At 40.1% G+C, this 26515-nt stretch overlaps 1 protein-coding gene across 5 annotated transcripts in view; it reads right to left on the bottom strand.

The window, feature by feature from the left end:
* The window catches only part of RNASEH2B (ribonuclease H2 subunit B), a 117197-nt gene that overhangs the window by 28376 nt on the left and 62306 nt on the right, over positions 1–26515 (bottom strand). For 3 of the 5 annotated variants that reach the window (XM_082434512.1, XM_082434515.1, XM_082434513.1), the window contains exons 4-10: positions 26190–26291; positions 25557–25633; positions 21698–21812; positions 11079–11143; positions 9341–9446; positions 6880–6961; positions 5151–5193 (exon numbers count right to left, since the gene is read on the bottom strand). In XM_082434512.1, the coding sequence (XP_082290638.1) occupies positions 5151–5193; positions 6880–6961; positions 9341–9446; positions 11079–11143; positions 21698–21812; positions 25557–25633; positions 26190–26291 (590 nt within the window). The remainder of the gene's footprint in view (positions 1–5150; positions 5194–6879; positions 6962–9340; positions 9447–11078; positions 11144–21697; positions 21813–25556; positions 25634–26189; positions 26292–26515) is intronic. The other 2 variants (XM_082434516.1, XM_082434514.1) reach the window with 1 other exon arrangement.

Here is a 26515-nt window from a genome sequence, read left to right as displayed (position 1 = left end):
CAAATCTCAGCACAAAAAGCCGAGCTTATAGTTCTAGCTCAAGCTCTCAGGCTAGGAAGAGACAAGAGGATCAATATCTATAGCGATTCTAAGTATGTATTTTTTGGTGTTACATGCATATGCCGCCATTTGGAAGCACAGAGCATCCCTAACTGCATGGGATTCCCCAATCCAGCATTGCCAGGAGCTCTTAGAACTCCCGGAGGCAATACGAGACCCTAAGGAGGTGGCAGGTATTCACGGCAAGGGACCTCAGAAAGGAAACTCAGACATAATCAAAGGAAACAACCTGGCAAAGAGTATAGTTCTTGTAAAACCTCTTTTACCTGGGCTGCCTTGCTCCCCCAGGTACCAACCCGCAACCCGCTTTCGTCACCTCAGTACACAATCAAGGAAATACAGTGGGCTAGAACTAGGGGATATCAAAAAGGCCCTGATGGACGGTGGATTAAGGAAAAACAATACTACTGCCCAGAGCATTACAGTGGAAATTTTTTTAATCACTCCATGACTCCTCTCATTTGGGAAGGGATGCTTTGATGAACCTGGTAGAGAAAGTCTTCTCTGGAATGGGCCTTTCTAGACTATCCCAGAGGTCATAGGGCCTGTAATATATGACACCATAGTAAGCTGGGGGGAAACTAAGGCCTCCACTTCTCCAGCCCATCCAAAGAAGAGGAATCTATCCAGGTAGGACTAGCAAACAGTCTTTACCCAGATGCCATCCTCCCAGGGGTATAAAAACCTTCTGGTCTTTATTGACACTTATACTAGATAGGTGGAAGCCTTTCCAACAAGGAAGGACCAAGACAGCTCAGGAAGTACTAAAGGCACTATTAAAGGAAATAATTCCTTGGTTCAGACTTGCATGGTTTTTACAAAGTGATAACAGTCCCTCTTTTATGGCTAGGGTTACCCAACAAATCTCTAGTGCCCTAGGCGTCTGCTACCACCTCCATGCTGCCTGGAGGCCTCAGTCATCGGGGAAGGTGTAAAGGGCAAATCACACTTTGAAAAGAACCCTGGCTAAACTTTGTCAAGAGACATCGGAACCTTGGACAAAACTTTTACCCATAGCCCTCCTGAGAATCAGGGTGGCACCTAAGACGGGGCTCAGGCTCAGGCCCTTTTGAAATGACTGATGGAAGCCCTTTTTACCTTCAGATATTTTGGTGGGCACTGACATCAACGAGCTCACTGAGTAACTGATTAATCTGGGACAAGTCCAAAGGGCAATTTCAGAATCTGGAAATCAGACTTTACCAGCCCCAGCCAAGAACCTGACCCCATTCAGGTTCAGCCAGGAGATTCTGCCTCCTAAAAACATGGAGGGAAGAGTGCCCCTCTGAACAATTACTACCCAAGTGGAAGGGGCCTTACCAGGTCCTTCTCAGCACTCCTACTGCAGTGGAGGTATGGGGAATCACTAGTTGGGTGCACCTTTCTAGAATCACACCTCCCCCTCCCCCTGAGTCTTCAGAGGACACAGAGGATCTTGGATGGCCAGAAGAGTCCGATGGTTGAGCGAACCTCTTCAAGACCAGAAATTGTGATTTAAGAAGGACAAAGAAACTTCACAAATTCAAGGCTGAGAACCCACAGTCGCTGTTTCCCTTTTGCCTCCTGTTACCCCAGGCCACCCACAAAGGAACTAACACGCTCTGGTGCATACGGACGCTTATTACCCTCCTCTCGGTCCTCCTCACTCTCATTAGCCTTTGTGAGTGCCGCCCTGCTTCAGCACCTACATCCGAGGGGGCTCTGTTCAGTCCATGCTGGGTTCAAAAAGGATTCTTCACTTTTAGCTCACCTCCGCCATCATGAAGTCATTATTCACCCTAACCTTTCTCTCCCTCTTTTGGGTGTCCACCCTAGGGAAATGGGAATTTAATGCAATAGTAAATCTCTCAAGAATTGCAGCCCATGGAGAAAATCTATCCCGGCACTGGATCTGTCATCCCCACCCTCAGAGTGACACGTACGGATTAAAGGTATGACATTTGATGCCTAAGAATGACACCCTCACTCTCACCCTGGTCAACGGTTCTGCTAAACCTATCCCTCTTGAAGTTCATATCCCGTCCCTAACGCAGCTTGCACGCTTGGATCTCACCCCTCACATTAGTATTTCTAACCAATACCAAGTACTCATTCTCAAGTGCAATGAGACTAGCCTGTCTTGCTGCCCCTGCCCCTAGTGACCAGTGGAAGAGGGAGGGAAAACGCCAGTTGTCCAGCGTTTACAATATGGCCCTCCTAAGGCCTACGGAAAAGTCCCCACACCTCACGACCCCTCTTGTAACGGTGGCCTCTCTCCTCAAGCCGCGTGGTACACCCTCTTGGGCAAACCACTTACAGGAACGGCTCAGCTCCTCAGAAGTGCGCCAGGCATGCACTCCCCCAGACGCCTGTCTTTCTGCGGCCTGAACATAAACCAGCTGCCTTCTCCGAACAGCCCCAGCTCTCCTTCCCCTCCCCAGGACTGGCTGTGGCCTTTCCTTGGATAGACAATGCCCTGCTTGCGGGACAGGGCACGCTAGGCCATCTAAGTAATCAGATGAACCTAGGTGTAGCCATCCATAATATCCGCCACTCCTGAAATAAGAGGCTGAGGGGCCTCATCCTGGCAGGAACTGGAGCAGCTGTTGTTTGGTGGCCCCATGGGCGGCTTTGCCTACCTTGAGGCAATGCTTTGTAACCTGCCAGATATTCTGTCTCCTCTGGCCAGGACCATGGGGGATCCCCCCTTTATTTCCTAGCAAGTGTAGTGATGGATAATAGACTGGCCCCGGACTATCTGCTAGCTGAACGGGGAGGGGTATGTGCAGTAATCAAAACAATGTGCTGCACCTACATCAACACCACTGGCCAGGTGGAAGAAGATATCCAAAAGATAGATGAACAGGCCCAACGGCTACACGCTTTTGGAAAGGGTAACCCCAGTGCCAGCTCCGCATGGACTGCAGTCAGAGGGGTGTTACCAAACATGACCTGGTTCCTACCCCTGTGTGGACCTCTGATTGCAGTCATATTGTTGCTGATGTGGGGCCCCTGCCTTTTTAATCTCCAGTCTGTTAAGTCTGTTTCTTCAGGTTACAACAGTGTCACCTACAGATGATGGTATGCCAGGGATTTCAGCCCATCCTGCATGAAGATGGGGACCATCAACATCCACTGGACAGGGCTGCAGCCTCCTTCTCCTCCCCACCTCTATCTCTGCCACTGTAGATGACCCTGAGACCTCCTGTCTCTGACAGAGAGCAAGGTGATCTGGACCCCACTGGTAGGGACAATGGCCCTGCGCAGCTTGAAGCAGCCACAGAAGACGAACCATCGACCCTTTGACCCTTAAAAGATTTTAAGGGTCCAGACTCCGCGAGGGGGGAAACGTTAGAGCAGGCAGTTAGCCAGACGTGAGCAGAGGAGGGAGGCACAGGTCATGTGACAGGAGACCGTAATACATCTTGCAATGACAGAGGTTCTAGGGGCAGACACAGAAAAGCGGGAACCTCCGGGCTGACAGGAGACCATATATTTTGTGAAGACAAGGGTCCTAGAGGCAAACTAAGAAAGGCAGGAACCTCCTGGTCGGAGTGTAACCTTTTGCTCATTATGCCCTCATTACAGTAGAATTAGCATTGCAACCAGAGCAGTACCCATCATGCACCGGCACCATGACAGATCCGAGCAAAACCAAATAAGGACAGAAACTCCCCCTCCTCTCGGGAAGGTGGACCTGGTATGAAAACCAGGAAATTACCCCCCAAACCCCTCCCTTCTTGATGAATATTCCGCCCAATCATTTTCACACCCCGTATAACCAGCTTGCCGAAAGGACTCACTGCTGCTCACCTGAGCCTGCCTGCGCTCCCTCCTGAGAGTGTACTGTCACTCAATAAATCCTTTGCTTACTTGGCCTCTCAGTCTCAGTTCTGAATTCTTTCTGTGACATAACAAGAACCTACCCTCCAGCAACAGTATCAAAGGCGAAAACCTTCAAGTATAGGTTTCGATCCATTCATGAATGATCTCTATGTTACTAAGGAAGACAGATATTTGGGAGAAAGAAATATGCTTAGCTTGTGGAGGGAGAGAAATAAGAAAGAAACAAATACATCTGTCCTCTTAGTTAGAGCAAGACAACTATATCTATGTCCCCTGGTACTGTTGTCAGAGGTTTACTACTGGACTGGAAGAAATGTGGGTCTGACCTAGAATAACTTTACATCTTACACCAACTGACTTCCTCCAGTACTATTCTTCCAGAGAGGAAAAGATGAACCTCCTTGGGCAATTTGCTGAAAAAGGCCCACAACTAACACTGATGCACTTTAAATTTTATGTCCTTTTCTAAAAGTCAAAGTAATGAATGTTTTTAGAGCCATGACCACCTTCAAACAGGAATGATTAAAAAAAAAAATATCCTGAGCATGTTGGTCACCTCGAAGGCAAGGAAAAAGGAAAGTTGTTTAACACCCACTTTACATTCATTTGCAAGGCACTCATTACTCTTCTGGCAGGAGAATGACCTCACTGACAAGCTGTTGCATGTGTTTACTTCCCTGTGTCTGAGCAGCGCTCACTGGTCTGCGATCACGCCTGGACTTTGGGATGCTACTCTTTGCTCTCAGGTGTGGTTTATAGCTGGCTTCTCTACTCCCTGTATCTGGGAGACAAACCTAGGCCACAGCCCACGTGCAGAGGAGCTGTGGCTGGCAGTTTGAGAACATCTGGAAGGGGAAAGGTTTCCCACTGATAGCTTCTCTGTGTTGCAAAAATCATGCTCTATGTGCCTTTGTGCCCATGACAATTACATTTGGCAAAATGAGTTTTAGTTATAGAGTATTCCTGGTGATTAACAAAGTTAATTACAGGATCTAGCTCACTCAAGAAGACTTAATTTTAATTATACTTCTTTAATATTTTGACATAGGTATCCAGCTAAAATCGACTCTTTGATATTCACAGCACTTTATTTATCATTCACGTAAAAGCCACAGAAATAAAAATACTGATGGAGAGCCCAGTATAATCTTTATTCCGCATAAGGTGAATGAAGTATGTTTTAAAATATACTAAACTAAATTTATGTGGCAAAAGAATAATATTTTTCTAAGCACTCCAAAGATAGCTTAGTCACAGCTTCTTACCTTTGATGGAGGGTTTGGCACTGAAGCTGGAGGTTCTGGAAGCCTGAGGAGTAAAAAATAAAAATCATAGTCATGGTTTTTCATAGACAAGCAAACAGAAAAACTGGGCCAACTTCAGACTTGTAAGTAGTAAGTAGTAAGTCCTACTTTCATCTAGTAGTTTCACCTCCATATATCTTAATGCAATCACCCCAGTGGAAAGAGTGAAATTTCTCTAAGTGAATAAATGTTCATTTGCCTCCTTAATTCTAAGTATTGGAATTGTCTGAGCTAAAAAACAAAATGAGAAGTCATTTGCTGAAATGGAATTGCTTTTCTTTAGCCTCTAAAAATTTGCATTTTGGTACTGTATTTTTTCATCATAAATGATGAATCTAGAATATATATAAAAGTGAAAATTCTTTTAACTGTTGACAAAAAGTCATACAAACTTTACTTTTCTTCTCTTAAAGTTTAATTGACATATCTTTCTCCTCAAGTCTTTAACCAAAACTTAAAAATTTCAGCAGTAAAGAATATAAAAAAATAATGGAATACAAAGACATAAGGTCTCTAACAAGATAAGCAGGTACAAAGAAATCCAGGAAAATATTAAACAGAAGGATATGTTTATCAATTCAAAGCAGGCTTTCAACATACTATATTACTATACTACAGAAACCAGTATCTACTAATTGTTTTTTTTTAAATGTTAGGTTAATGTTTTGTTTGTTTTTTTTTTTTTTTTTGGCTGTGTTGGGTCTTCGTTTCCGTGCGAGGGCTTTCTCTAGTTGCAGCGAGCGGGGGCCACTCTTCATCGCGGTGCGCGGGCCTCTCACTATCGCGGTTTCTCTTGTTGCGGAGCACAGGCTCCAGACGCGCAGGCTCAGCAATTGTGGCTCACGGGCCCAGCCGCTCCGCGGCACGCGGGATCCTCCCAGACCAGGGCTCGAACCCGCGTCCCCCGCATTAGTAGGCAGACTCCCAACCACTGTGCCACCAGGGAAGCCCCTACTAATTGTTTTTTAAAGTAGGACCTAAAATGCAATTTGCTAAAAACAGCAACTGTATCTATTAAAAAGTCATCTTATATTCATGTATCAGAGGAAAAAATTATTATAAGAATCAGGAAAGGTTATTAAATCATCACACACATGAAATCTGAACAACAGTTGCTAAAATACAGAAAATAAACATTTTTTTCAGCCTAAGATAAAGTCTTTATATTTTATTAAAGATCATTATGAAGGAAGGAACACAAATCAAGTCATTCTCAAACGCTTCTTCCCCCTCAAAGACACAGATTGTGTTTCATTCTTCATTGAGTTCCAAGTGTTGGGCATAATAAAAATACTTAATGAACGTCTAATGATAATAAAAATGGTACAAAACCTTTAAATATAACTTTCAAAAATATTCTCTTCTGCCATCTACTCTTTCCTTCCCATGAACCAAATTAGTTAAGGCTGGCTGGGGATAAAATTTTAACACAGTTTACCCTCTAATATCAAAACAACCGATAACTCCAATCCTAACACTCAGGGGTTCCTACAACTAGTATCCATTAAATCAGTTTGTTCCAATCAAAAAACTGTCCATTAAAAATCACCTCCAAATCATACAGTCTAGGACATAACTCAAGAATAATCTCTTATCAGAAAAAGTGATATAAGCCATAAAGAAACCCTATTTCTTGGAAACCAAGAAGCACAATTATGCTTAATTATGACTAAAGCTGAACCATACTTACTTTAAATATTTAGATAAGTCATCACTTAATTCTTTAGGGATGTAATCAGATATCAGACCATGGGCATAACGAATATAATCCTCTGAAAGAAATAGAATGGAGAGTGAAAAAAAAATAGTAATAATTATGGTAGTTTTACAGTCAAATTGACCAGAGTTCAAATTCTGGCACTGTCTGGGCTTAGAGAGTCACTTAAGCTTTTTTTGTGAAACGGGGATGCTCATATCTATCTGTCACAGTAGTGGGGTAATCTGATGGATGGATATGTAGGATGATATCAAAGATATGATGAGATAATCAAGCACAATACAGTAGATGCCCACGAAATAAGAGGTAAAAACTCAGGGTTCTTTTCTTACCTGAGGCCCTTGAATACAAATAAAGTTCAAAAATCAGATGTAACAATATGAAATATTCATGTCTTTTTAAAAGACTAATCTTTTCTAGGTCTGTTTCAATACAAAATAAATCTAATTATTGAACAGTAAATGAGTATGCTCATTTAAGAGAAATAATACATATGTCTCTATTAAGTACTTGCTTTACAAGAGTCCTGAATGTTATATATACCCCCAAACTAATAAAATGCCTTAAAAAATAGAAAAAACAAAACTTAGCAGAAAGTATAATCATTACTTCTAAAGCATTTGGATTCTCAGTACTAAAATGAAACTCTGGTATCAATTAAATACAGAACATAAGAGAAAATCTGTTTTAAAGCTCTGTTCCTTAATTCAGTATTTTTTGTAGAATACTAGGGGATAATCAAACTTAATAGATGGGATAATCACAAGGGGATATAAACTACCAAAAGCAATATACCAGGTTTGTTGCTGGGATATTCATTTTCTTCTTTTTTTCCTTTCTCTTCTACCTTCAACGTTAGGATAACAATTTGCCTCAGTATTACTTAGAAAGTGCTGCCTGGTCCACCTGATCTCAAAAAGTCTTCAGTAAGAGATTTTCACTGCCAGCACAGAACTGAAAGCTATCACTGGACCCTTCTTAAAATATGCTCATGGTTCTGAGTTAGTAATTATCTAATGAGTCATGAATAGACAAAGAAAGTTATTTTAAGAAAGCCAATATACCATCTGTTTGCTTCTTCTGGTAGCATATCAAGCTAAAGATCTAAAAAAGGAAAGAATGTAAAGAGTATAAAGCTTACTTTATGGCTGGGAACCTAAATGGTCATATAGCCAAGCCCAGACTCATATTTAGAGATTGGTACAAACATTGGCCTCAGAGCAGAAGACCTGGCCTGCTAGCTAGGATGGGTGACCTTGAATAAGTCATCTACTTCTCTAAGACCACAGTTTTTCATTTCTAAAATGAGAAGATCTGTCTAAATAACCTCTAACACCCCTTCTCCTACTTTAACAAAAATCTATGGTTTTATCCATCCATCCATCCATCCATCCATGCATCTGTCTATCTGTCCAGCCATTTGACTCAGTCCCTTCTCTTCTTTTGTTAAAGCCAAAGACACTGATAGCTGGTAAACTCAGATGTTAAGGGCAAGTCTACCACTCCCAGAATGGCAGGAGCCAGCTATTATCCATATGTACAACGTACTGTAAGGTGGATTTCTGCAAATCAAAGATTGCCTGAATCACCAACAGGCCACCGTTCCTAGTTCTTTTTTTTTTTTTTTAATGATGAAACTCTGGTGTTTTGGAGTTGTATACTAGAACAGGGGAACACTGAATTGGAGCTTAAAGTCAGAATAATGTCTGTCCTACCATTTCAGAAAGTTAATTGCATTAGATAGCTGTTTTTATTCAACTACACATATAACAATAAGAGGACACTACATTGTAAAAAAGCAAAAAATTTACCTTAATAACCTAAGAGAAAAAATTGCCAATTGAATAGTTTCATCTAAAATCAAAATATTGAGACCTACAGTAGGACCTATGCTCCTTGAGAGTAAGATGCAGATACAGCTCATTGGAAATCCTTGTGCCACACGAATGGTACAACAAAAAGGTTATGAGTGTGGGCTTAAGAGTCAGGCAAGCTCCATTAGTAGCTCAGCTCTACCATTTACTAGCTGTGTGACTTTGGACACAGCCTCAGGACTCTCACTGTAAAATGAGACTTAAATGGAGGGTCAGATGGGCTAATGTGTGCACACTGGCAACTTAGTAAAAGGCTTGGCACACAACACACCCTCAGTAAATGATAGCCAGGGTTGTTAGGGCTGTTATTACTGTTAGTGCAAAATATATATTTCTTGAATGAATGATTTAAATATCAATTAGTGAAAGAAGTGAACTACGGCAGAAATACTACTTGGTTCTGAAATAAAATGCACACCTGCCACAAGATCTATGAGAACACATCGGCAAGAATGTGAAGCTTCTGAGACATTAAGATTTTAAAATAATAAGACTGGCATTTACTCCGGTCAGCAACTTACTCCAGACAAAAATAATTTCTGATGAAATGATTTACTTACCTTCCTTGTCACTGGAAACCGGGTCACCAGAGAAAAATGCAGTAGACTGTACCCGGGCACCGACATTTACATTATTGGTTTTTAATGCTGCCATAGTCTGATTAACCTATGAAATAACCAAAAGGGGAATATCAGGGTATTTTCAACTAACTTTAGAAACCCCATGACTTTCCAGACAGTCCTCAATCCAGTTAAGATCCAGGAAGATGTAGTTGAGGACCTAGAAATACCTTCACCAGATATCACAAGATGAGAGATAGCTGCTGCACATTTGAAGAAAGGTGAAGGGTAGTGACAGCACTACGGGATGAGCTCAGGACATGGACTTCCTAAGGCCTACACAATATGAGAGCACTGACTCTGGAGGCAGGCTGCTTGGGTTTGCTCAGTGACCATGGGCTAGTTACTCAACCTCTCTGTGCCTCTATCTATGAGAGCGGGATAAAGATAGTACCTATCTCACAGTACTTTTGTGAGGATTAAACGAGTTAATGTATGTTAAGCTCTTAATACAGAACATGGCACAAAGCTTATATGTAATGATTTTCTAAATAGAATAAATAATATAAATTTCTCACTTCCTAGGAATTTAAGAAAGGAAACACAATCAATAAACATAAACCTCACTTTGCTATTTCATGTCATTATCATTTGTTAAGAGCAAAAACAAAATGCCAAGTTTCTGCTCAGCATTTCTCATTCTTCACCTACACAGAATTCTACTAATGCAAATACTACTTACCATTAAAGCAAATGAAAAGTGAAACATGGGTACTTTTCAAATCGTTTCACCACTTTGTACATAAGAACCTGATTAATTCTGCAAGGTTCCTTTCCATGTTCCCAAGTTCCCAATGTGCTCAGTAACATGATATTACAAACATGTTTTTCACATACAAGATAGAAGAGAATCTTAGGAAGCAGTACTAGAACTGGTATCCACTGAACTTACAAAAACTTTGTCATCCATAGATCTGGTCTGGCGAGATTCTTTATCACAGTGAAAGTATGCAATATCCTTAGACCAGTAGCTTTTTTGTTTTTTCCTTTACTATACCCATAATAAGAAATACACAGCAACCCAATACCCCAAACCATATATAAATATGTTTCATACAGTCATACTTAATACTTGCCCATACTCTGTGCTATCTTTTAATACATCCTATCCTATTCTATTCCATTCCATTCCAAGAGAAATATTGATTGTGATCCACTAAATCGATTTGAAAAACACTGCCCAAGACCTTATATTAGGTCTAATTCTTAGGATCACTAAGATACAGGGTTTGCCTGGAAGATGACCTCTCTTCAGCATCCAGACACTAAGCCTGAATCCCATCTGCCTGGTCCCCTGTGGGTCATGCGTGAGCAACGTCGACCTCTGAGACGCCTGTAGGACTGACAGCATCAAGCGCACGTAGCCCTGGTATTACCTGGCTTGAAAGACTCAAGTCTACACCAACAAATAGCAAGAACTTCTTCATTCACTGGTGAGGACCACAGGGAAACGGGGATGCAGGTCAAAGCAACACATCAAGCTAAGTCCAAAAATACATGAATTAGGGAGAATGAAAAGCCAAAGATTCTTCTCCCACTTGGAGGTCTTTGTACAGCCTCTCTCTTGTAGTTCGATGTTCAAGATGGTCTTTGGGGTCAGGCTTACGACCTTCTCTAAATATGTTTAAAAAGGAGCATTAAACTCTTTCTGCCACAAGGCATTGGAGAGGTACTGTACCTTTTTTTCCAGCCATTTTAATGTCTTCTCTTTGCTGTACTTGTAATATTTCTTCTTGTCTATTTCTGGATTAAATTAAAAGAAAAAAAAAAGAGTGCAGTGGATTAAACAAAAAATAAACTCGTAAGTTTATATCGTATACAAGATAAGAGTTTTAAAATATTTCAGGGAATTCCCTGTCAGCCCAGTGGTTAGGATTCTGCTTTTACTGCGAGGGCCTGGGTTCAATCTCTAGTTGGTGAACTAAGGTCCCATAAGCCGTGAGGCGTGGTCAAAAAAAATAAAATAAAATATTTCCTAATATTTTACACTTTTGAAAAACTCAATTTATAACCCTGGGAGCATACGTGAGACTTTAAAAAAAATCCCTAAACAGAACTGGGGTACCTCAGATCTCAACCAACTATTAAATGAGTGGGAATTTAAGAAAATTATCAAATTATAAAACTGTTTTTATCACAAGAAGAAATTTTTTTTCTCTTCTTTTTATTGTATCTATACGAGATGGTGGATGTTAACTAAATCTACTGATAGTCATTTCAAAATATATGTAAATCAAACTATCATTTTGTACAACTTAAACCTACACAGTGATATATGTCAATTATTTCTCAATAAAACTGAAAACAATTCTACAAATAAATCTGGAGGAAAGGTAATTTTTTAATTGAAGTATAACTGACATACAATATCATATTAAGTTTCAGGTGTAGTGATTTGATATTTATACACATTCTGAAATGGTCACCACAATAAATCTAGTCATCGTCTCAAAAGGTAATTTTTAAAACTCAGCAAATTAACATACCGAGCAATCTTAATTTTTCTGAATAATTTTAAGCTCACCTCAATGTTTTCAATGACAGACTCCTTTTCTAAAATAAAAATGGAAACCCCAAGAAAGAAAATTGAAGCTAAGTGCAGGTTCCTACGAAGTTCATTGCATACATTCAGGAAAAGAATCTTGTTAATTATTTAGTGCTGTTCTGGTGGGATCAGTGGAGAAAGAAGAAAAGATATATCTATCTTTTAATGTATTACCAATATAGCCATAGCTACTTCAAGGGAATTTAGATTTATGATAGGCTCAATCTGGCCCTTTATGGGGATAAAAGTTTCATCTCATATAAATTATACTTCCTCTCCTCACAATCCAGCTAGCTTTATGTAATCTAACGGCTTAATGTCATACATGGCATATGATATTAAGCCGTTATTTCCTTGGTAACACTTCATTCACAGGGTTTCTTGCTTTCTGTGCAGTCAGCAGACGCAGCTCTTCCACTCCGGCCTCCAGCCTCCGTGCAGGAGTTACCTTCGTGACCACTGGAATTCCCATGGCCAGATGCAAACTCACCACATGTGACTCTGCTAGAATTACGTAGAATGACGCTTTCTCTTTCCTCATGATCATGGTGGGAAACGGAAACTGCTTGTTCAGGGGTGGTTTTCAGCAATCTGTTAAACTGCTTGAAGTTTCACTAAACGGTTGGTATGGGGAGGGGCTGGCCTGAGCTCTTGCACATTTCCTCCCCATTTCAGCCTGTGGTCGTCAACACTGTGGGCAATAAGAGGTGGATGGAGTGGGTGCTGGACCTTTGCACCCATCTCCTCAGGACGCGTCACTGGAATAATGAAAATGAGGGACCATTGCAAACGGCATTGCCCGAAGTTTGAGAATTCCAAGGCGCAATGCCTGCTCTCCTGGAGCCAAGACTGCTTGGCAAACAGCGTGCTGTGGAACCAAGGCAGATGAGGCTAGACTCAGCCTCCCTGGAGGTGACATAATATTTCTTTGTACAAAAATAGGGGGAATTCTAAGAGCATACAGCAATCACTTAGTACATGTACGCTGCTGAATGAGTCTCAGACGTTCTGATCATTGCCTGAGACAATCTCCATAGAGGCTCAGTGGTCAGGTCTCTCCCAGAAATCCCACCTTGACTCTGCCACTCACTTGTCTCTTGCCTCTACCTCCACATTTCCTGAAAGGACATTCTACAATCTGCCATAGCTTTCCTCCCTCTCGTTCACTCTCTGAGCCCCTTGCAGGCCCCTCCTTTCCCTCTGGAAATGCTGGTTCAGAAGAAGTGGAGACCAGGCTATGAGCCGTACTGCTGGGGCTCCTACACCCCCAGTGCACGATGTCACCTCGGGAAGTCACCTATTGAATGAGGTGATGGCACAACATCTGGCACACAGCAAATACTTAGTATTAGTTACGAAAAAATTAAATTATAACTTGTTAATGATAATAACATCAGAATCTAATGTATAGTCAGGCCTGTGCTAAGTTCTTCATACACATTTTCTCATTGAATGCTCAGAATGAATCTCAGGTAAAAACTACTATTTGTCCCCGTCTTAAAAAATTAGGTTTGAGTGAAATTAAATAAATTGTCCAAAGTCACTGAGCTGGTAAACAGGAGCACTGGATTCCTTCCCAACCTGACTTCAAAGCTGTGCATCTGGTGTTCATTTTACTGAGATCAATTAGTCCTCACACCCCTCAGTACTTCCGACCCTATTCCTTATGGGAAAAGACTCTCCGCCATGGTCCTATACAACCTTTCTCTTGGTCTTTCTGCATCTCTAATGGTTTTTCCTCTGACTCTTTTCCGGCTCCACTGCCTCCTCCTTGGACGCCAACTTGTATCTCTCTCTGGGCGTGACTTCATCCTGTCTTAGCAAGACTAAACCCATCCAGGAAGCCCAGGGGCCCGAGCCGAGGCTCTGTGTGTCATCTTCCTCCCAAATCACCCTCCTGGTCGCCCAGGCTCGAGTCACTCCTGCCTTGCTTCCCACTGGATTCCGTGGGAGACAGGAACATTATCTTGTAGAGAACAACGAGGGAGGAAAAAGCAAGACAAACAAACAAAAAACCCCCAAAACAAACTGTGTCTGAAATCAGGAGGCTTAGCTTCTTGTGCTGGATCAGTTCTACTTCATTTTTTTTAAAAAACAACTGTATTTAGGAATAATGTTCGTATGATTAACACACCCATTTTCGGTGTACAATTTGAGGAGTATGGCCAAATGTCTACATACAGTCATGTAACCACCAGCCCAAAAAGTTCCCCTGAGCTTACAGTCAATTCTCTCATCCCTATCCAGACCTCAGGTAACCACTGATCTGCTATGATTACAGAATTGTTTTTGCTTTATTCTAGAACATCATAGGAATGGAATCATACAGTAAGTACCTTTTTGTGACCCTCTTCTTTTGCTCAGCATAATTTCTGTGAGATTCTTCCATTTTGCTGCAGCTAGCAATAGCTCTTTCCTTTGTATTATGGAGTAGTATCCTGTGTATGGATATCCCGTGTTTTGTATACCCACTCACCTACTGAAGGGCATTTAGGTTGTTTCCAGTTTTGGGCTATTTTGAAAAAGTTGCTCTGAACGTTCTTGCACAAATCTTTGTATGGACATATGTCTTCATAAGTCTTGGGCAAATACCTAGGAGTAGAATTACTGAGTCGTAAGAAATTGTCAAGTGGTTCGACCATTTTATGCTTCCACTAGCCAGGCAGGTGAGTTCCTGCTGTTCCATAACTTACTGGTAGTGTCTGTCTGTTTTATTTTAGCAACTCTGGTGGGTATCAGTGATATTTCCCTGTGGTTTTAATTAACATTTTTCTGGTGACTAATGATATTGAACATCTATTCATGTGCCTTATTCATAAATCTTGTGAAGTCTGTTCAAACCTTTTGCTGATTTTTCTACAGGGCCGGATATCATCTTATTATTGTGTTAAAAGAGTTCTTTATATATTTATATATATCTTTTATCAGATATATGTCATATAAATATTTTCTTCCAACTGTGGCTTGTCTTCTTTTTTTTTCTTAATGGTATCTTTCAAAGACCAAAAGATATTAATTTTAATGATATGTAATTTATAATTTTTTTGTATGGTTAGTAGTTTTTGTGTCCTATGAAATCTTTGCCAATCCTCAAGGTCACAAAGGTTTTCTTCTATGGCTTCTTCCAGAAATTCAAAAGTTTTCATTTTTGCATTTAAATTATTGATCCACTTCAAGTTAATTTTTCTGTATGACTCTGAGGTGAGAGTTAATGTTAATTGTTTTTCATATGGATATCCAATTTTTCCAGGTTATTTGTTGAAAAGATTATCCTTTCTCCCATTAAATTATCTTGACACCGTTGGGAAAAAAAAGATTGGCTACATAAATGTGGGTCCACTTCTGTTCTATTTGGTTCCATTTATCTATCTATTTAACCTTATACCAATGCCATAATTTCTTTATCATTGTAGCTTTACAGTAAGTCTTGAAATCAGGTTGTGTAAGTTCTCCAACTTTCTTCTTCTTTTTCAAAATTGTTTTGGCTACTGTAGATCCTTTGCACAGTCATATAAATTCTAGAATCAGCTTCTCAATTTCTACCAAAAAAAAAAGAGCCTGATAGACATTCCATTAACTCTATAGATTACTTTGGAGAGAATGGACATCTTAACAATATTAAGTCTTCTAATTCATGAACATGGTATATCTCTCTACTTATTTAATTCTTTAATTTCTCTGCAATGTTTTGTAATGTTCAGTGTACTGGTCTTGCATATTTTATGTTTCATTTATCCTTACAACTTCATGATTTTTTATATTATAAATGGTGTGCTTTTATTACACTGTCCAATTGTTCACTGCTAATATACAGAAATAGAATTAATTTTTCTATATTGACCTTATATCCTGAGAACTTATTAGTTCTAGTGATTTTTTTTTTTTTTGGTAAATTCTTTTGAGCTTTTTACATACATGACCATACTGTTTATGAAAAAAATAGCTTCACTATTTACTTTCTAATCTGCATAGCTTTTATTTATTTATTTATTGGCATGTGGGATCTTAGTTCCCTGACTAGGGATTGAACCCATGCCCCTGCACTGGAAGCATGGAGTCTTAACCACTGGACTGCCAGGGAAGTCCCAATTTTTTTCTTATCTTGTTGCAACTGCTAGGATTTCCACTAGCAGGATAAGGAGTTGACATCCTTATCTTGTACCAATCTTAGGGGAAAAGTGTGTTCAGTCTTTTACAATGAAGTATGATATTAGCTTAGGTTTGTCATGGATGTCCTTTACCAGAAGGAGGAAGCTCCTTCCTATCTCTGATTTGCTGAGAATTTATATTATGACTAAATTTTGTCAAATGTTTTTTTCTGCATCTATTGAGATGATCATAGTTTTTCTTTTGTAATGTATAAATATGGTGAATCATACTGATTGATTTTCTAATGTTCAACCAACTCTGCATTCTTATGATAAACCTCACTTGGTTATAATGTACCATCCTTTTTACATAGTTAATTTGCAAATATTTTTAAAGGATTTTTCCATCTATGATCATTAAGGGATACTAGATTAGTTTTCTTTTTGTAATAACTTTGATTTGGTATTGGGGCCATTCCAGTTTCATAAAATTAGTTGGGAAATATGCCTTCTTCATTTAATTTCTAAAAGAATTTGACTAAGTATCATTATTTCTTTGAGTATTATTTTTTTCTTAAAGTATGGTAGAATTCACCAGTGAAGCCAGCTGGGCCTGGAGTTTTTTTCCTAGGAAGTTTTTAAATTACAAATTTATTTCTAACTAAACATTCCCCTGGACAAGATGATCACTAAGAAGTATCAAGCTTGAATATCCCAAAATACTATACAAGGATGAAGTGCATAAACTACTGTTTAATTTTAAAATTTACAGATTTTGATAAGCAAGGTGGTTTAAAATATTCACGGAGGCCACAGATTACCCACAATTATGAAAAATACCATAACTTGTTCTATTGTGTCCTAAATTTAATATTTGCGAGTTTGTGAGTTAGATGACATGTGCACATGCTGGAAAGGTTTCTTTCCCTAATGTGTCTGGTGCCTATAAAACTGGTCTCAAACATCTGGAAAGACTGGGTTTACAAAATAAAGATGGAATAAAAAGGAGTCCACAATTAAATAACATGTTCAGCAATTGGGTAATCAGTTCACAAACTTGAATTTCCCTGATGTATTGTTGAACAAACTGCCTGGAGCAGATTTTCACATCTACTTTCTGAATGTTTTCCATCACTGAGAAACTCATATGGTCTCTTTTTTTTTTTCCTGCCTCCTGGGGATAGAAACTTGGCAACTGTGCTTGGGGTATTTTAATCAGGTAAGTTTTCCTGGCTCTTCCTGTTAATCACAATGGACAGCGCAGCACAGCTTTTGCTTGCAATATGAAACAGAGTGTTATACTCAAGATGAAGTTCATAACCCTTTATTAGTCCTTTCCCCTGTCATCTCTCCACTGAATGGGAGCTTTTTTGGCAAGAAGCATGCTGAGCCCCAGAGCTAGCAAACTGAGACACATCGTTTCCTTCACTAATAAAGCAGGCAGTGCTAACTAACTAAGGTCACCGCCATCATCATTCAGGGTGCAGACAACTGTGGCTGGGTTTATCCGGCAGGGAGAAGGAAAGGTTCTCATAAACCTAGCAGGCTTAACGAGATCTTCAATGCCACAGACTTTTGAGACAGCATCTGGAGTCCAATATCAAAATAGCTGGCTGGGGAATTTGAGCATTTCAGGTTTTTACTCTCCCTGCACAGTGCCTGTGGGGAGGATGGAATTGAAAAAACATCAACTTTCCTCTTTATCTCTGCTCCCTGTCACGGGTAGTACCTGACCACTCTTTAGCAGTCTTCTTTGTTTCTTATTTAAAAACCCTAGCAATAAAATACAGAGAATGGAACCAAATGCTAACTTAAAAACAGACAAAAATCTAAATTCAAACAAGCAGCCAGGACCCAAGGCAATCGCTAAAAGAGGTTGCCTGCAAAACAGAACGCTCACTGCCAGGATGAGAACTGTCTTTTCCTGAAGCTGTAGAAGTTCCCGCTGTCTCCTTTCCTGTCTCTCTCTTTGTCTCACGAAGAGAAATTGTTAATGGGATATACAAGACTAACAAAAAATTAAGTTTCTATTTTTACATGAGACAACACCTAAAAACTCTAACAGAGTCTCCTGGAAGTGTTACACAGTTGTAAGAAGGAAGAGAAAGAGTTGCCGTCAGACAGACATGGGTTCAAATCTTGATTTTACCACTTCAAGTTCTATGATGTTAGTCAATGTGCTTAAACTCTTTGAGCTTCAATTTCCTCATTTGTAAAAATTCAAGTTCTACTAACAATGAAAGGGAATTACTGCAAGAATTCAATAATATACGTAAAACAACAAGCATAGAGATGATATATAATAATTTGTTAATATATGGTAGACATTTTTATTATTATCTGATTATCTCCATTCTCCCACTTAAACCACTTGACTCTGTATTAATCAATGGACCATCAAATGTGCATTGTCACAAATGTGCATTGGTCACTTACTGTATACCTAGTACTTAAACATCAGCAAAGAATTTAAAATTTCTAGTTCACAAGCCTTAATGGTACAAACATTTATTGAGCACTTACTCTACACCCAGCACTCTCTGGGCACTGATTTACTTGTATTATTTCATTTAATTCCTGAAGCAACTCTTTGTGGTGGATAGTAGATACTATTAACTGCAATTCTTAAACAATGTTCATATGCTGGTAATTTAGAGATCTCAACACTCTAAAGGTAAGAGAAGGAAAGCTTTATTTTATGATTTAGAACAACTTTGCAGAGGACTAATTATAACATATGGCAGAATATGAGGGATACTCTTAACCCTTCAAACTCTTCATCTTACAGATCAAGGATGCTGAAAAGTTTGAATGATTTGCTCAAAACTATGTAGCAAATACATTCTTAATTTTCCTTGTAGGCTATCAAATCCTGTGATCAGATTACCAGATTGTTCCTAAAGAAATTCTTTCCCTGAAAGAGATATGAAGCAAAAATAACAAAACATTAACACTGGTTGATTATTGCGGTTGGAGACAAATATTTGTAGTTTTTTTCCTCTGAGTTTTTCTGTACCTTTAAATTTTTTGATTAAAAAAACTGCCTCCCCTGCCCATGTACTTTCATTTTCAAAGCAGTTATATCATCAACTTTTATACATGCCAGGTTTCTAAAAACCCTAGGCCTCAAATTTTTCTTTCTTTCCTTTTTAATGACAGTAAGGCAAAACAAAGTAATTTAGGTTAAATTTCACAGGGTAAAAGATGTATGCAATTCTCTAGAAGTCTTGGCAGTTCCTTCATAATTTAATTCTTCCCCTAATGAACTACATTCTGTAAATCTTAAAATAATGGAAGGTTCAAAAATAAAACAAAACAATACAAAAAAAATTTTTTTCTGGCCGTGCTGCGCAGCTTCCGGGATCTTAGTTCCCCGACCAGGGATTGAACCTGCACCCTCGGCAGTGAAAGCACGGAATCCTAACCACTGGACCGGCAGGGAATTCCCCCAAATTTTTTAAAAACAAGAAATAATAAGATCTCTAATGCCTCAACCTTCAAAAAGGCCTCTTCATCAAAACAGAAGCAATTCCACATCGCTTGCTTCACCCCTTGACGCAGAACACAAATATGTGAAATATTTTTCCTCATGTCATTTCTGTATACAAGGACAGCATACTAAGACAGACATCATTTTCCACAAAGATCCAAAGAGAAACACACAGTAGCTTGAAGTTTACAATTGGTTACTTAGAGCTGGTCAAACAAGACAAGTATAAGGCATTCACTTTCTATTACAGCAGAACTTCCAAAAGTTAGGCGATGCTGAGAAGTGAAAGAGATTAGGACAGGAGTTCAGATAATGATTCAACAGACGGTCAGGGGGTCAGTGAGCAAGGAGGAAGGAATGGAAGTGAGGGAAGCTCCTGCTTTGGAACACAGGCTGTACACTAACAAATGACAATGCTTTAATACTATTTCTGAATTTGGGCTGCTGGGTTTGGTTTCAGGTAACTGTTCTTATACAGCTATTGGAAGATTTTTGGATAATGAGTTAATCGTGTTGTCAGCTTCCATTAACTTGGCAAAATGAAAATGACTTGTAATTATTCCTCACTGCTTTAGCTTTCAGAAATGGCTATGAGCTACTTCATTTGTCACCCACAAAAAGATTACTGTCTCCTGCCAAGGTCAGCACCAGGGAGTGTCATTAATCGGGCTGCTTTGATGAAAACCTGGGCACCACATACCCCTCAGGCTCAAAACAGAGCTCTGTGTCTGGCCAAGTGTGAATTTAGTAGACCCTTCGAATGTGAAATGCAACGAATGAGGGTTTCCCTTTTTCCACCGTAAGCTTACACTTCTTGGAGTCACCACTTTCTTGGTCCTAGAAGAACTACCATAGTTGGCCAAACCATCTAGAACCCCAAATAACCGTAACTTACCAGCCCGCTGTTTCGGTTCTCACACTGTGTTTCCGTATTAACTCTAAAACTACTTGGATGATTTTTGGAGACACTGATTCTAAGTCTGAATGCTATTACAAACCTGTCAAAACACATTCACACACTGCCGCACTTCCTCCTCTCAAAATTCAGATGAATGCCTACAACTCATCTCTCTGTCACCCCTAGCCTGCTCCTCCCACCCATGTCCCCTGTCTCCAGGGGGCCACCTCTACCCATCCTGTGGGTCAAGGCACAAGCCCAGAAGCCATCCTTGACTCCTCCTTCTCTTGACCATCATCCAGTCAACACACGAGGTTGCTACTTCCTTCTGGTTCCACCTCCTAAGCTCAGGCGACCATCACCTCCCACCTGGACCACAGCAGCAGCCTCTGAGGACCGGACATTAGCTTCTCCACACAATAGCACTGCCCTACTTAAAACTTTGCTGACACTCCACTACCATTAGGTCAAGTCCAGACACATATAAGGCCCTTCACCACCTGAACCCTTGCCCAGCACTCTCCCCCGTTCTCTCCTTACTAACCTAAACACATCACTGAACTTCTTGGATCTTGCTAAGCATGACAAACTTTTCCATACATCCATGCTGCTACTCTGACTTTGCCTCCACTTAGAGGTTATTTCCCACAGGAAAGTAACACAATACCCCCCTACCCGCACTTCCCACCCTACCTAGGCCAGGTTATAAACCTGTCCTGTGCATCCCCACAAAACCCAGAGTTCACTTCCCTTATTCCCTACTGTCATTGCCCTACTTGTCATTTGTCTCCATCAGAGTAGAAGCAAAGTGAGGCAAAGGATAATATTTTATTTATAACTATCCCTAGAGCCTGGCTCTAGTGCTCAACATGTGCTTCTTAGTAGGTGCTCAATAAATGTTTCTTGAATCAATAAAGGCATAGATTTTATTCAATTTTACAAATGAGAAACTCGAGGCAGAAAGCAGTTGAGGCACTTACCTAAAGTCACAGCCTAGTTGAAAGAAGAGCTGAGACTAAAGCCTGAGTCTCGTGAATCCTGGCCCTGCAGGAAGACAGGCCCTCATATTTCACTGGTTCAAGTTTCGCAGACTGAACAAGCCAGTGCAAGAGAGGATGAATATTGACAAGTGGAAGCGAATCTGAACGACAGCTTCCCCTGTGACCCACACAGAATAAGCATCCCATTCCACAGGCCTTCAAGCCACTGCATTCTCAGACAGATGCCCAGCTTTTCTGGCAGCCATAAGCCTGATTTCAAAGGCCGTAGGCCATACCTTTCTCCTCTGTCACATGTCGAAGTAACTTCTCAAGCTCAGGAAGTTTCAGCAGCAAGATGCAATTTGGAAACACGTCATCCATCACAACTTGATCCAGGGGCTGAAACTTTCCCTGAAAAAAAGACTTTAGTCAGTCAGGATGACTTTACTCCAGTCAACAAACTCATACATTAAAAAAAAGAGACAAAGATATATAACCTCATAGCTGGACCTTTAAACTAAGTTCAAAGTCACTTGTTCCACCTAAGGATTCCCTTAACGGGACAGGCTCCAGAACTGACTCTCAGCTCCCTCAAAGAAGCTCTCGAAAGCACCTGGGTTCCATCAAGTGGCAAGAAATGTTTTAATTGAAATGTTCTCTTTTTCCTTCAGATAGTAAGACTAATTCACAGGTTTCCCAAGTTACGGTCTTTAGATTCCTACCTTAATCTATATTCTTCCATGATCACCCAATCTGTTAAATATTTAACTACTTTAAAACAATATTTTACTAATATGTAATGGCCTACCACACAGTCTTGACATAATCATTTCATAATATACTAATGTTTCATTCTTGTTTTCTTTACCATATATACATAAAAGAGTTTTGCAATAAGAAATTTGTTTGAATATAAAGTTAATAACAGTTGGGAGAGCTAGACAGAAGAATTATTTTTACTGACGTTAAAATAAATCATGTTTAACAAAGAATGGGTCAACATTTCGAAAGTACATACTGATATTTTTTTAATTAAATAGGAAAAGATCACATCTAAAATGTACGGGAGGAAATATCTGAATGCCTCACGGGCTATTTTAAGGGGCACTTTAAGTATTTGGGAAGAGAGAGCAAGATGGTTTACAATGAAAGCCAACTTACCACCATGAGCTTCATTCTGCATCTGCCTCCCTGAACCAGCCACAGCACCCCCAGAGCCTCCCAGAGGGCCAGGGTGAGGATTAATTCACCAGCGTCAGGGTCTTAATGGGAAATAGGCAAACACTTCCCCCAAATGGGCGGAGGGCCTTTAAAGGTGCATCAGCACAGGTATTGATACTAAAGCTGGTTGGTGGCTTCCTCCCGCTAATGTATCGTAGAAACACCAGGAATGGGAGCCACCTGAAGTTTCCATCTTCTTCCCTGAATACTTCTAGGGCCTTCCTGGTGGTGACTAGAACCATTTCTGCTCCTTAGAGATACACGGCTCACCAGCCTCACTGCTCGCCGTGCCCTAATTACAGCGGCTACCGCAGTAGCTTCCAGATAAGGGGAAACATGATTGAACTAAGGAATAAAACTTCACTAATCCACAATAAAGAACACAGAATGCAGGAGAGGAGGAGAATAAGAGACGACAAGGTGCATCAGGAGAAAGCACAACTTAAAGTTTTAAGTCAGTTTTATTACTCTCAGTATTTATCACAAATTAAATCGATATAAATATAAAATACGAGTTTTGGAAAATGGATCTAAGTACTCAGTGAGAACCCATAAGCACTTAAACTATTCGCAGACATGAGAGTGCAAAAATAAGATTCCTCTAAGTGTTTAAATAACTCTATTCCTTAAAGCTGTCATTTCGAAGGTTTTCAAGCTGTGGTTGGTGGATCCCTGGGAGATCCAGTACCTCTGCAGGGGGTCCACAAGCTCCAAACTATTTTCAAACTAAGGTTACGACGCTATTTGCATTTTCACTGTGTCAACATCTGCGCTGATGATTTCAATGCAAAGGTGGGTAAAACCCCTGGCTCCTCAGCACCGGTCAGGGTGGTGCCAGCAAACCATCCAGCAGCTGCTGCATTCTTCACTGCCGTGGACAAGCAGGTAAAAAAAATCCCAGTTGCACTTAAGGATTTCCTTGATCAAGGAGCGAAAGCAATTTCTTTTATTTAAATCTTGACCTTCGAGTGCAAGTAGGTTAAATGCTCCGTGTGATGAAAGTCAAGTGTGGCTGAAGTACTTCGGCTGCCGCTGAGGCTCAGGGATCATCTCAAGGAAAAGCACTGTGTGACTGTCTGAGTTGTGAGCAGAACTAGCTGCCTTTTTCTCAATTTTTTACCTGAAAGAACCACTATGAACTATGGTTATTCAGACTTGAGTACTGACAGAACGTAAATGAAGTGAACCTGTCACTTCAAGGGAAAGATTGACAGTACTTGTAGCCAATGATAAAATTTGAACTTTAAAGCAAAAATTAGAATTGTAGACAATTTGTCTGCCACTATGACAAGCTTCCCAACACTCAGAGTTTTCTAAAGAGATCACTGGTAATATTAAATTAACAAAGGGGTGTGTGTGTGTGTGTGTGTGTGTGTGTGTGTAATGAGTTGTGTAGACATTTGGAAGACCTGCATAATTCAGTGAGACAATATTTTCCAAATGACCAATGCATGATATTGCAAAGTAATATGCGTGAAAGATCCAATAGATTTTAATGTAAGAGAGTGTTAAAAACCAGACAGCAGACCCAAAATGGAGTCGTTTGTGCTAAGCCCAGAGACTTAATTAGTTTCAGCTCACCCAGAAGTGGAACCTTAAACCAGTCAATCAGTAATCTCCTAATCAGCACTAGCTAGGTCATTTGCCTGATAGACGCCAGGCATCCCCTAAAGAAACGTGACCTTGCCATAACCAATCCCCCTTTAGTCTAGTTTAACTTTCTTGTTCTTATTCCCTTCTGGCTGTAAACGTTTTTCATTTTGTGCAGTTCCTTGGAGCTTCTTTCTGTCTGCTAGAATAGATGCTGCCCAATTCGTGAATCATTCAAGAAAGCCAAGAAGATCTTTAAAATTTACTCATTTGAATTTTGTTTTTTAACGAGAACATGGAAAGTTCATTGACAGTGTTTCAGATTCCACATTGCAACTAACTTTTAAGAAACCACCACGTGTTGGTTTTTGGAGTAGTATCAAAGCAGAGTATCCGTAACTATGTAAAAGGCTAATATACAATTCCTTCCTTTTCTGACCTCATATGTGAAAGGCAGCATATTCTTTACACACTTCCACTCAAACAGTGTATGGAAACAGACTGAATGCAGAACAAGATGTGAAAATCCAGTTGTCGTCTCTCAAGCCAGACATCAAAGAGATTTGCAAAAATGTAAGACAGTACCATACTCCTCACTGACTTGTACTGTTTGTTTCATTAGAAACATGTCATATGTTAATATATAATGGGCTTATTATTTTTATTTTAAAAATAAATTAATAAAATTATTTTAAAATTTCTCAGTTTTAATTTCTAATGTAGTCAATATTGATAGATAAAACACACAGGAACAAAAAGTTCTTTGGGATCCTTAATGATTGTCAACTGTAAAGGTATCCTGGGACCTCTGGCTGGAACTATTACTATTAATAAACTCTGTCTTTATATCACAAAGGTAAATTTTACTCCATCTGGGATTCCTCAACTACAGCTTCCCCATTAAGGAGCTTTTGCTGGACACACCCCCAGAGCACCTATTTCACAGTGTCTCACAAAGAAGAAAATGAAAGACAATAAATCTTCTTTATTCTCTTAAGGCCTGAGGTCTTAACATTTGTACTATATTTCAAAACTAATGAGTACGTAATGAGAATTTCATTGTTAGGCTTTGTCAAACAAGTAAGGCAGGTAACACAAAGGGTTGGGCAGTTCTCAGGACTCACTGGTGAGCTAGTCCAAGATCACGATGCTGGATCTCAGGTCTGCCGATCGGTGCTTTGATCTGTACCAGCACGCATGATACAGGTGTTCTATACCAACCAAGTTAAATCTGAACTGTGGGGAGTCTACATTTGGACCATTATAAGGAGAGAGAGGAGATCATGTTAAAAAAACAGTCTATTCTGTTTCCCCACTGTTAATATCCCAAACTGGGAAACTCACCTCTCTATCAGCCTTTATAAGGTAGTGGAGAAGCAGAAACAGAGGGTCCATGGGTGTGGCAAAGTGAAGAAGACCTCCTACAGATTAAAAAGAGAATTCAACAACATGGAAAGACAACTTAGTTGTTTCACCTTAATCCCAATGTGGGAACCATTCATTGAAAAATATATGTGAAATTCCAAATTCAGAAGCTCCTCCTACACAGGCCCAAGATTATGTGATTCCCTCAAAAGGCAGAACATGGTCCATGAGATTTCACTCCAAACAGCTTCAAATCCCTGGTGTGGAGAGGACAGCCAAGACACTGAACTTGATCTTTAACTTTCCATTTCTTCTTTAGAAATCATTTTTAATAGAGGCCCTCCTCTCCCCACCTCCCAGCCCCTGCCAAAAAAAAAATAGCAGGGTTCGGGGGAATACAGACAGAATGTGAATCAGGCAAACATTAGGAAACCTGTATAAGTCTATCTACAAAGCTGTAGTAAAATGTAATTTCCTGTGCTTTTGAGGACGAAGCCATGGGAAAGCAATATTATTCCCTCTGGACGTGGCTTCTCCTACGGGCTTTGGGCTCACAGCTCTGAACTGTCAATGGCTCAAAGCTCAGAGGTCGTTACCCACTCCAGAACCTACCCCATCCCTCCTCCCAAAGCAAAATGCAAGAGGGCAGGAGTCGAAGAAGACTGAGCATGAGAAACTGGAATCTCTGCAGTGAGATGAGTGGCGCTCTCCAGGCTGGAAGGAAAAAAGGCAAATCAAACCAACGAGGCTGCCTGCGCCCCGCTTTTCTCTACCGCACGCCCCTCCAAGCACCCCAGAGTCCTTCCTCCATGGAAGTGAACCAGAAGAGGTATTTCATCAAAAAGAACAATAAACAATTCATTTATCTCCATACTTATTAATTTGGTTTCAGGAAACATGTACTGACTTTTATTCTCTTAACAGAGCAACCTACCTAT

This window comes from Balaenoptera physalus (genome assembly GCF_965194825.1).
Source record: "Balaenoptera physalus genome assembly, chromosome: 18".
Lineage (NCBI taxonomy): Eukaryota > Metazoa > Chordata > Mammalia > Artiodactyla > Balaenopteridae > Balaenoptera > Balaenoptera physalus.
The sequence above is the reverse complement of the archived record's forward strand: the minus strand, read 5'-3'. Positions and strand labels throughout refer to the sequence as shown.